Source organism: Phocoena sinus, chromosome X (assembly GCF_008692025.1).
Source record: "Phocoena sinus isolate mPhoSin1 chromosome X, mPhoSin1.pri, whole genome shotgun sequence".
In the NCBI taxonomy this organism is placed as follows: domain Eukaryota; kingdom Metazoa; phylum Chordata; class Mammalia; order Artiodactyla; family Phocoenidae; genus Phocoena; species Phocoena sinus.
Genome location: NC_045784.1, coordinates 130,716,889 through 130,728,992, shown reverse-complemented (window position 1 = coordinate 130,728,992; position 12,104 = coordinate 130,716,889). Strand labels below are relative to the sequence as shown.

Below are 12,104 nucleotides of genomic sequence, written 5' to 3'. Positions count from 1 at the left end.
CATCACATCATTCTGAGCTGGGAGTTATTCTCTTGCTTTAAGATGATGTTGACTCTTCAGTTTATTTCTCAGAGGCAGCCTGGCTTTTCCACATGTCCAAGTTCTAGGGAGACACTTTGCTCCGGTGCCCACGTGCTGAGGGCCCTTTTTGGCGGTGTTCCCCGCCACCGGCCGCCGTCTCCTCCCATGGGCTCTCGCAGTTCAGGGCCCCTGCCTTTCCTCCTCCTCCACTTGCTCTCTCTCAGCATGAGCCAGTGCTCATCTTCCTACGCTTTGAATATTGAGAGTCTCTAGGATTTTATATTTAACCTTTTCTCAACATCTACAGCCTAGATCATGTCCTCTCCTCTGAGGTTTTGACTGCCATCTCTGAGCAGGTCTCATTTGCATCTAGGCCCATATATCTTGCTACCTTCTGGACATCTCCTATTTCAGTTCAACAGCTATTCTAAATGTTTACGTCACACTGTTTATGTCACATCCGTCTCACAAATGTCTGATCCTGGATTCATCCAGCTCTCCTCTCTCTCCGGATCTGTACCTGAGGTGCTGACTCTTGCTTCAGAAATTCATGGTCACCGATTCACGCTGCTGCTCATCACAAGGACTATTTCACGCCTGCTGCCCTCTCCTCAGACCTCCAGCTCTGTCTCTACCATCTCTAAGTGCAGAAAATTCATGTAACAAATGCAACGAGCATTTGTTAATTACTGGCTCTGACTCTCCCCAGTTCACAGAGAGAACTGAAGCCATCATACAGCAACCTCTTCAAAATCTGGTCCGCTTTCCATCTGTGGGGGGAAGGTGTTCTGACTGCCCAGCTAGACTCAATAGCAAGTCTCTCTCCCTCCCTGGAGCTGCACACAGGGCCCTGAGGTGCATAGGTACTTGGAGCCTAGTGTCAATTGATGTTGTCCGCATTTTTCACCACACTGCTTGTTTCTTGCAGGTGATGTAGAAGGCCAATCTTTAAGACACCGAGATAAGCGGCTAAGTTTAAATTTGGTAAGTTTGGTACTTGAGTTTCTTTAAGCCTCAATTTTTACCAGAAAAATAGCCTGACCTATTTATGTTCCCATGATGTCTTTTAAGACAGCACTGTGAATCTCTGAGGACCCCTCCAGTCTCCCATTAAGGCTTAAACTTGTCGGGAGCTACTGGACTTTGTGTGCTCTGAGGACCCTGCCAGTTCTAATGGTCCAGACGCTTCCCCAAACTTGGGGTACCTGCTGAAGTCATCACATGATACTTAAAGCATTTGCATAAATTCATTAACCTCTGTCTTCTAGCATGAGATCTAGGCGAGTCATCACCTACCTCACACGATAAATCCAGAGGCAGAGCTTGAGTTAGAGGCTTGTCTGACTTTCCTAAGGAAGTTCAAAGTTATTCTTGGAAAATCTGCAACTGGAATGCCATGTGCAGCCGAGGCTGCCCACTGGAAGCAGTTTCCATGGCTATTCTGTGCTTTCCCTTGCAGCCGTGCAGGTTCTTCCCAATGTCCCCTCCAGCTTCCGCCAGCACTGAGGACAGCTACGTGCTCATGAGCCCCCAGGCCGCCGCCTCTGCTCTCGGACCCCACTGCAGCCCTGACGACTACATCCCAATGAGCTCAGGAAGCATCTCCAGCCCATTGCCCAAGCTCCCGGCGGACCTGGAGCCTCCCCCCGTGAATAGAGATCTCAAGCCTCAGAGGAAACGTAAGTTACTTCCCCAGGCCTGCTGTGTGGGACTGGGGAGCAAGGTCTGGTGGCTGTGTGGCAAAGCTTCCCTCCTGACCATCTCTGGGAAGGGGACACTAGAGAAACCAGCCCAGAGGCCTGGGAAGCACAAGGGCAGGGAGAAATGGCTGGGATTGAGTGGGGAGGATCCTAAGGATGAACTTGGAGCCAAGTTCACTCCAGAGGACTCATCTTTGGCTGCTTCCCTAACAAAGGCGTCCACCTTGTGTAAGGCAGCCAAGAATGGCCTTTGACACTGATTCCTGATACACACCTGGTCGCATGCCACATCACTCAGTGCCCTGCTAGCGCCCGGCAGAAGAGGTGTGTGGGGCGGGGGCACGTAGAGGTGAGTGGCCGGAACAGGCAGGGAGGAGGGCGAAGAGGGAACGAGCAAAAGCAGGTCAGGGTAACTTGCCAACTTCCTTTTTCGCTCGTCGTCACCTGCCCAGTAGGGCTGGGCGATTCCAAGGAAATACCTGGTACCGTGACCGCGACCCCTGACACTCCATTGGCTCCATCGCCGGCTCTGCTGCTTCAGGTGGCCCCGCCCAGAGCTGGAACTAAGTCGTCTGCTTATGCCCGGTCCTCTCCAGGCTCCCCCTCTTCAATTCGAGTCAAATCACATTTCTGGGAGAGGCACAGATGAGCGAGCAAGCAGGGAGAAAGATATGTCCAAACCACCTGGAAGAAAAAGTAGAGTTATTCAATAGGTACTAAATAGGAGAACAGACCCTGTCTCGTGAGCTTTAGAGGAAGTAGCCATTCAGGCTGGCCAGAAACCATTTCACAGGGACCTGTAACTTTGAGGTAGATACTGTTGTTTCGCTCAGTGACTTTTCTGTAGCAACGCTGTGCAACAGAACTTTCTGTAACGAGGAAAATGTGGCTGTTGAACAAGTGAAACGTGGCCAGTGCAACTGAGGAACTGAAGTTTTAAATTTTATTTAATTTTAATGCATTTAAATTTCAATAGCCACATGAGGCTAGTGGCTACCACGTTGGATGTTAGAGCTCTAAAAGACCTAGTGATGGAGGCGCAGAGATTTTGGTTGGACGTGTGGTTGTGGATTAATTGGGACGCCTGGGCCAGGAGGGGCTGGTTCTTAAACGTGTGGCTCCGGGGTTGGACCCTGCGGCCCAAGCAGGAGAGGCAGGGGGTGAAGCCAGGAGGCGGCTGGTCAGTGAAGCCGAGACCAGGGTGCATCACAGCCAGGAGAGACCTTCTCCCCGGGGACTACACGACGCATATGTCCTTTTCAGCTCAGCACCTGGCAGGTCTGAGGCTCCCGGGCAACTGATTGAGCAGCACGAAAGTCACTGGCAATATGGAGCGGAGTTAAACACTCTCCACCTGTGTGGCTTAGTGGAGGAAAGAGCTAGAAAACCAAGCTGGTCAAGGCAGCAATAGAGGAATACGCTCACGACCAACTCAGCAAGTCGGGCAGCTGAGGGGGAATGGGATGCCAAGGCTACTGCAGTGAACAAGCCAGAAAACCCTGTGCTCCCAGAACGCGGTCAGTCTAGAGCCGAATCAGATCATCACAGCTGAATGTATCGTCACGAAGTGGGCGAGTGCTGTGAAGGGTAAGCACAGGAACTCATGACAGCCCATGAGCTGGGCCTTATCTTGCCTGGAGGTCAAAGAAGGCTTTCCTCCTAAGCAGGACCTGTTGAGCTGAGATCCGAAGATGACTCTAACTAAGGCAGAGAGATGGGGAAGAAAGGTACAGTTTCAGTTTGGGACACCTAGAACCATGCCTGACAGTGAGTTCTCGGTAAGTGTGTAGTGACTGGATGTAAGCCCAGCTGATCATGTGGCCACTGGCTCGGTGGTTGTCCCCTCTACCCCCAGTGAGGCAGGGAAGAGTAGGACAGCAAAAAGCACGCTCACCATTGGCACTGCTTGTAAGTAAATGTGGATCTGATGGAATGTCATTGTTTTATAGTCTTCAGTTCCTGGCCTTGAACCCCTGAGAACTTACCATGTTGGTTGTCATGTGTTATCTTGTAGCACGGTCACCTCCCCTGGACCTGAAAAGCCTCTCCACCATCCGGGAACACACGTCTCTCACCAGGACCAGCACTGTGCCTTGGTGAGTCTGATTGCTCATAGGGGCCTCATCCGGTGCACTCCCAGCATTACTCAGGCCTCGGTGGTTAAAGGTAGTCAAAGCCCACTCGATCTAGCTTAAGTCGAATGAGGGATGGGATTTATTATCCCGAGCTGGAAGTGTTTTGTAGGTCACAGAGGAAGGACCATAAGTCAATCTCCCAGGACAATGGAATCGGGAACAAGAGTGCTGCTGGGAACCTGTCTCTCACATCTGCTTCTCTGTTGTGCAATCCTCACGGCCTGAGATGGCTGTCCCTTAGATCCTTACTTACATGCTACAACCCTAGTACCAACAGAGAAAGGTTCTTTTTCAATCCCAATTCACATGGGCTCAGGAGACAAACCCCAAAACGTATCTGCACCCTTTCATCTCACCTTGTAGCAATTTCAGAGTCCTTGTAGGAATTTCAGAGTCCTGAGCCTGGCCTGGGAGTTTCTTAGTTCACCCTATATGCCGCAGGACACAACGGCTCTGTAAAGCAGAATTCTGCAGTGAACTGCATTCCCAGACAGAACTGCAGAGCCTTGGATGAAAGTGGATTCCTACCAAAGGAATGACCACACTTCCTTACTTTTCCTGGTTACTTTGAATGGAAACAAGAGAGCCTCAAAGGAGCGTTTTTGTTTTGTTTTGTTTTGTTTTGTTTTGTTTTTCTCTAAATGATATGATGCCTTGGTCTCTTTCTAGAAAGCTCATGAGCTGTGTCACATGGAGGGCCTGGAAAAAAAATAGCCTTTGAGAATTGGGAACCCTTTTCCCCATAGCAGGACGGCAGCTGCGGGGTAGTCTCTCTCCTGGTTCAGGAATTGCTTTGGCCAGAAGGAAGTTGCATGGGGAAGCGGGGGCGAGGGCCAAAAGCCCAGAGGGGCCATGTCAGTTCTTGGCTGGCTTTCAGAGCAGCTGTAAGACATTGCCTTGACCTCACCTATATTTCTGTTCTTAGCAATCGAACCAGCTTTCTCTCTCCAGAAAGAAATGGTATTAATCCTGCAAGATTTTTTGCCAATTCTGTTTCCAGAGAAGAGGAACAAAGCTACATGCAAATGGTAATCCTATATTTTTCACACTCTTCTTATTCTTCACCCCAATCTATATTATCAGTTCACTGTAAAGGAAACATAGCATTCAGAAAGTCCTGTGCAATCTTAAAACAATTACTTGACTGTAATACCAGCTTACAATGTTTTCCAGACTGGGAACAAGTTGTTATGAAGTCGGTTTTCTTTCCTGCAATATTCAGCTCCTCGTACCACTTTGAGGCCACAGTTTTAAGTGTACCCAGGGCTGCAACGTGTAATGGGAAAATGGAAATGCTAGCAACTCTTTTCACCATGGCTGGGATATTGTGTTTGACTCCAGTAGGTTTGTAGCTTCCTGGATGTCCAGAGTCTAAGCTGTGAAAACTCACACATTGGATGTCCCCTTCCACCACACCACCGGGTAGCCCTGCCCTGACTGCCTCCGAACCTTTACCAAAGATGAATCACTTAGAGTCCCATTGGGACGGTGGCCCGGTGTCCCGGGTCATGGATGGGTCTAGTCTCTGGAGACTCCTGGTAGAGTCTTTCTGTGGCCCAGAGTGCACAGAGACCCGACATCTCGATCCTTTGATGAACGATTTATGGTTCAATCTCTCCTCCTGCCCTCTGTTGTCCCTTCCATTCTCTCTACTTTGGATTCTGTTGAGAATGGGTTACTGAAGAGAAAGGGGGTCTTTTAGCACCTCTGGCAATTATCAGGCCCTTTAGCCAGAACTTTAAAATGTAGGGAACTCTAGAGAGAATCTCTGTTTATGAAATTTTGAAAAAGAGATCTTAGAAGGACAGTGTTCAAGGCACTGAGACTATATACTTTTGAGAAGAGAAATCTGCCTTCCTATACGTGACAGTAACAGGCATTTAAAATTCTCAAAACAGTCATCTCCAGTGAAGCAGCAATTAAATGCTTCATTTTGCCTTTCTATTTGAGAGATTGTTCTGTGAGTACCCATATGCAGGTGGAAAGTGACTCATATCCAGTCTGCTGTGGTATTCCCAATATTTTTCACACTTAGTAATGGCCCTTGGGAAACCTCTAGAAGAAAACACTCTTATAAAAGATACTGCCCAGCTGTGCTTTGTCTCCAGAGAACAGAGAAGGGAAGCGAATCTATAGCCTCATAGAAGCAAGTGCAGAATCATTCCAGACACTAGCAGTTATTTCTGATCTTTGAGGTTGTGAGAAAGACCACTGTTTCATTAACAGCGTAATTCAGGATTGGTCTCTTGCCTGTATATAATCATTGATTAATGACTGTCTCTGTACATTACTAGGCAATATGACACAGTAGATTAAGAGCCCAGAAAACTGGCTGAAGGAAGGTAGCTCTGAGGGAACCACCACATAAATGAATTTAAAGCCTATCCCATCTCATTCAGTTGTGTGTTTTAAATTTAGTAATATGATATTTTCAAATGACTTTGATTTACATTATTTCACTTGTTCCACAAAACAACCCATTTGGTAGACAGAACTAATATAATTCAGTTTCAATTTTGCACATAATCATATGCATAATTTTTTTCTCTTTGAGGACAAGTTCTTATCTGAATGTAAAAATTTAAGCTAGGGGCTGAAATACAAGTTTTCTTTTATTAAAGTCACCTATCCTTCTTTAGCTACTTTATTTTTTAATGAAATATAGTTGATGTTCAACATTTTGTTCGTCTCAGGTGTACTACGTAATGATTGACATGTGCATACATGAATGAAATGATCACCGTGATAAGTCTAGTAAGCATTTGTCCCTCTATGACTTACTACAATGTTATTGATCCTGTTCCTTACGCTGTAGAGTACATTCCCATGGGTTATATAATGGAGGTGTGTGCCTCCAAATCCCCTTCACTTATTCCGCCCACTCCTCACCCCCTCCCTTATGGCAGCCACCCATTTGTTCTCTGTATCTGTGAGTCTGTTTTCATTTTTTGTTTTCGTTTTTGTTTTTGTTTTTGGCTGCGTTGGGTCTTCATTGCTGCATGCGGGCTTTCTCTAGTTGCGGCGAGCAGGGGCTACTCTTCGTTGTGGTGTGCTGGCTTCTCATTGTGGTGGCTTCTCTTGTTGTGGAGCACGGGCTCTAGGTGCATGGGCTTCAGTAGTTGTGGCTCGTGGGCTCAGTAGTTGTGGCTCACAGGCTCAGTAGTTGTGGCTCGCGGGCTCTAGAGCGCAGGCTCAGTAGTTGCAGTGCATGGGCTTAGTGGCTCCGCAGCATGTGGGATCTTCCCAGACCAGGGCTCGAGCCCATGTTCCCTGCATTGGCAGGCAGATTCTTAACCACTGCGCCACCAAGGAAACCCCTGCTTTTTGGTTTTTGTTTTGTTTAGATTCTACGTATGAGTAAGATCATGTAGCGTTTGTCTTTCTCTGACTTATTTCACTTTGGCATAACAGCCTCTAGATGCACCCATGTTGTCATAATGGCAAGATTTCTTTGTCTTTTTTTTGGCTGGGTAACATTCCATTGTGTGTGTGTCTATATATATATATATATATATATATATATATATATATATATATACACACATGTACATACACACACACACACACACACATATATATACACATCCGTATACCACATCTTTATCCATTCATCTATTGATGGACACTGAGGTTGCTTCCATGTCTTGGCTATTGTAAATACTGCTGCACTGAACATGGGAGTGCATGTATCTTTTCGAATTAGTGTTTTTGTATTTGGGGGGTGATAAATACCCAGAAATGAAATTACTGAATCATATTTTTAATTTTTGAGGAGCCTCCATATTGTTTTCCATAGCAGCTGCACCAATTTACATTCCCACCAACAGTGTACGAGGGCTCCCTTTTCTCCACATCCTCACCAAATTTGTTACTTGTGTTCTTTTGATGATGGCCATTCTGACAGGTGTGAGGTGATGTCTCATCGTGGTATTGATTTGCATTTACTTGCTGATTAGTGATGTTGAGCATCTTTTCATCTATCTGTTGGGCACCTGTATGTCTTCTTTGGGAAAATGTCTATTCAGGTCCTCTGCCCATTTTCTAATCAGGTTGTTTGTTTTTTTGATGTTGAGTTGTATTTGTTATTTGTATATTTTGGATATGAACCTTTTGTCAGATGTATCATTTGAAAATATCTTCTCCCATTCAGTAGGCTGCCCTTTTGTTTTATTGATAGTTCCCTTTGCTGTGCAAAAGCTTTTTAGTTTGATGTGGTCCCTTTTATTTACTTTTTGTTTTTCTTTCTCTTGCCTGAGGAGACATAACCAAAAAATATTGTTAAGACCCATGTCAAAGAATATACTGTTTATGTTTTCTTCAGGGAGTTTTATGGTTTCAGGTCTGGTATTTGTCTTTCATCCATTTTGAATTTGTTTTTGTATATGGTGTGAGAAAGTAGTCCTGTTTGATTCTTTTGCATGTAGCTGTCCAGTTCTCCCAACATTTATTGAAGAAGCTGTCTTTTCTCTGTTGTATATTCTTGCCTCCTTTGTCGTAGATTAATCAACCATACAAGTATGGATTTATTTGTGGGGTATATTCTGTTCCATTAATCTATGCATCTGTTTTTTTGCCACTACCACACTACTTTGATTATAGTATAGTTTGAAATCAGGGAGTGTGATTCCTCCAGCTTTGTTCTTCTTTTTCTTTCTTTCTATTTTTTTTTTTTTTTTTTTTTTGCTGCGCGCTGGCTTTCTCTAGTTGCGGCGAGCGGGGGCTACTCTTTGTTGCGGTGCGCGGGCTTCTCATTGCGGTGGTTTCTCTTGTTGTGGAGCACGGGCTCTAGGCGCAAGGGCTTCAGTAGTTGTGGCTCACGGGCTCTAGAGCGCAGGCTCAGTAGCTGTGGCGCACGGGCTTAGTTGCTCCATGGCACGTGGGATCTTCCCGGACCAGGGCTCGAACCCGTGTCCCCTGCATTGGCAGGTGGATTCTTAACCACTGCACCACCAGGGAAGTCCCTGTTCTATTTTTTTAAATTTGATGAAGCACTTCAGTAGGCAAGGTACCGTGAAAACCGCATGACCATCATATAAAAATAATCTTAAAATGGTAGAGAATATAGTTTTAAATTGTATTTTGTAAATCCAAAACTCAACTGCCAAGAAAGGAAAGGGGATCTCTCGGGCCAAAGGTATTGAGAACTTGCAAATCCTGAAAATCAATAGAAATTACAAAAAATAAAATCACCTAGGGAAGTAAGTCATTATTAGAAATATTAGATTTCACATATAAAAAAACTATGTTTCATATATTTAAAAAATAAGATGAGGAGTTGAAAGTTGGACTGAGCCAAAAGATACTATTTAAAAACGACCAGGTGGGGGTTCCCTAGTGGCGTAGTGGTTGAGAGTCCACCTGCCAATGCAGGGGACACGGGTTCGTGCCCCGGTCCGGGAAGATCCCACGTGCCACGGAGCGGCTGGGCCTGTGAGCCATGGCTGCTGAGCCTGCGCGCGTCTGGAGCCTGTGCTCCACAACGGGAGAGTCCACAACAGTGAGAGGCCCGTGTACCGCAAAAAAAAAAAAAAAAAAAAAAAGGTCAGGTGGATTAGAAAAGACCATTTAGAACTTCTAGACATAAAAATAGGGATGAAACTAGAAACTCAATGGGTGAGTTAAACAGACTGAACCCAAAGAGTAATTTAGTGAACTAGAATATAGTTTTGAAGTTACTGATAAGTCAGGACAAGGAGATAAAAACATAAACAAAGTTGAGAAATGGAAGATAGTACGAGAAGGTCAAACATTTGTCCAGTCAGCGTTACAGGAGGAGATAATAGGAAAAAAAATAGAGAAGCAATATGTAAAGGGATAATGTCAGTTTCTCACAGTTCATGAAAGACATCAATCCTCAGTCCAAAGACTCACAAATAGGTCATTGTAGTCAAATGTTAGTGGTAGAATGTGGATGGTAGGTGTATGGCATATTTTCTTCAATTTGGCTGATTATTAGAAATTTTTCATAGTAATAAATTGAAGAAATAAACCCCATGAAAGGAAAATGAATAAAGGTGAAAACAGAAATTAACAAAATAAACCACAAAATTAGAATCAACAGCGACCTAATTTGCTCTTTTAAGAGATTAAAATTGAACGCAACCAATCAAGAGAAAGCAATGCATGCAAATAAACAATATTAAGAATGCAAAGGAAGGAGGTAATAATTGCAAATACATCAGAGATTAATGATGTGAGAATACTATGAACAACTTCATATTGAGTGAATTTCAAAACTTTAGTGAAAATAGGCAAATTCTCAGAAAAATATTATTAAAAACTGACTCAAGTAAAAACAGAAAACACAAATTATTAGAGAAACTGAATACGTAGGGAAATTTTTACTACATAGGATCACGAGGCCCCCAAAACTTTACAGAAACTTTCTATCAAAAGGAAGCGATCATTGCAGTCTTATATAAGCACCTCCAGGGAATGGCAAAAAGAGGAAATATTACCCACCTTATTTTATAAAGCTAAAATAACTTGATACCAAAACAAATAGCACTAACATGAGTAGAAAATTATATATCAATCTCACTAAGCAAGAATAAGTCCAACCAAATCGTGCACATGAATGTTCATAGCATCATTTTTCATAATGGCCAACAAGTGAAAGCAACCGAAATGTTCACCAAATGATGAATGGGAAATTAAAATGTGGTATGGCTACACAGTGGAATGTTATGCATCCATACAATGAAATCAGATCCATGAAACAACAAGGATGAACCTTGAAAACAATATGCTGAGTGAAAGAAGCCAGTCACAAAAGACCACTCTTTGGGATTTCTGGACCCCATTCCAGGATGTGTGCGTGTTGGTTGGGGTGGGTTCCCACATAACACCAAGCAATTCTCGGACACTGGCAGGGCGTCCAAGGATTCAACTCAATTCTGACACTTTCTACCGGGAGATAGCGTCAGATTCCACAGGTTAAGGGTTCAGTCCTACAAGACTGCCCACCCCTTCCAACTTCAGCTGCTGGTCACAATCCCAGGTTGTTATCTGTGCTTCTGACTTGACTGGCTACAGATTGGAGGTTCCCACATCCCCCTCCTTGGGTTTGGCTCATTTGCTAGGGCAGCTCACAGGATTCAGGGAAGTACTTACTTACGTTTACTAGTTTATTATAAAAGGATATGATAAAGGATACAGATGAACATCCAGATAGAAGAGAGGCACAGGGCGAGGCATGAGGAAAGGGCCCAGAGCTTCCACACCGTCACCAGGGGCCACTCTCCCAGCACCTCCAGCTGTTCACCAACCGAGAAGCTCTCTGAACCCAGTCCTCTTGGGTTTTATGGAGGCTTCATTATACAGTATGACTGGTTAAATCATTGGCCGTTGGTGACTGAGTCAAGCTCCAGCACCTCCCCACTCCCCGGAGATCGGGTGGGAGCCGGGAAGTGGGACTGAAAGTTCCAAGCTTCTGATCACATGGTTGGTTCTCCTCGCAAGTAGGAGGCACGTTGTCAGGTGCCACCTCATTCCTATAATAAGAGACATCTCTGTCATTCTCAACACTTAGGAAATTCGAAGGGTTTTGGGAGCTGTGACCCAGGAATCGTGGACTGAAGACCAACTATATATGAGAAATAAATATTTGGTCATCTGAATGACCAAATATATATTTCTTGTAAATCACAGTATCACAACCACATATTGTATGATTCCATTTCTATGACATGTCTAGAATAGCAAATCTATAGAGACAGAAATTAGATTAGTGGTGGTTGCCTAGAGCTTGGGGAGATAGTGGGACTAGGGGATGATGGCTACGGGGTGCAGGATTTCGTTTTGGGGTGATGAAAATATTCTAAAATTGAGGTGATGATTGCACAAATATGTGAATAGCCTAAGCACCACCGAATTGTACACTTTAAGTGAGAGAATTGCGTGGTATGGAACTATATCTCAGTAAAGCTGTTTACAAAAGAAATCCTAAAGATTTTAGTAAAATAAGTTCAGTACTTTATAAAACTGAAAATATGCATGAACGGGCTTCCCTGGTGGCGCAGTGGTTAAGAATCTGCCTGCCAATGCAGGGGACACGGGTTCGAGCAGATTGAGCTCGACCAGATTCGACCTGGTCCGGGAAGATCCCACATGCTGTGGAGAAATGAAGCCCGTGCGCCACAACTACTGAGCCTGTGCTCTAGAGCCCGCGAGCCACAACTACACAGCCCGCAAGCCACAACTTCTGATCCCACGTGCCACAACTACTGAGCCGGTGTGCCACAACTAC

The 12,104-nt window shown here is 44.8% G+C and overlaps 1 protein-coding gene across 7 annotated transcripts in view; it reads left to right on the top strand.

The window, feature by feature from the left end:
* The window catches only part of GAB3 (GRB2 associated binding protein 3), a 78,995-nt gene that overhangs the window by 44,401 nt on the left and 22,490 nt on the right, over positions 1-12,104 (top strand). For all 7 annotated transcript variants that reach the window (XR_004347957.1, XR_004347958.1, XR_004347961.1 and 4 more), the window contains exons 5-8: positions 950-1,005; positions 1,481-1,700; positions 3,736-3,817; positions 4,782-4,884. Coding sequence is in view for 2 of the 7 variants with exons in the window: in XM_032618852.1 (XP_032474743.1) it covers positions 950-1,005; positions 1,481-1,700; positions 3,736-3,817; positions 4,782-4,884 (461 nt within the window). In the remaining 5 variants the exon portion in view is untranslated. The remainder of the gene's footprint in view (positions 1-949; positions 1,006-1,480; positions 1,701-3,735; positions 3,818-4,781; positions 4,885-12,104) is intronic.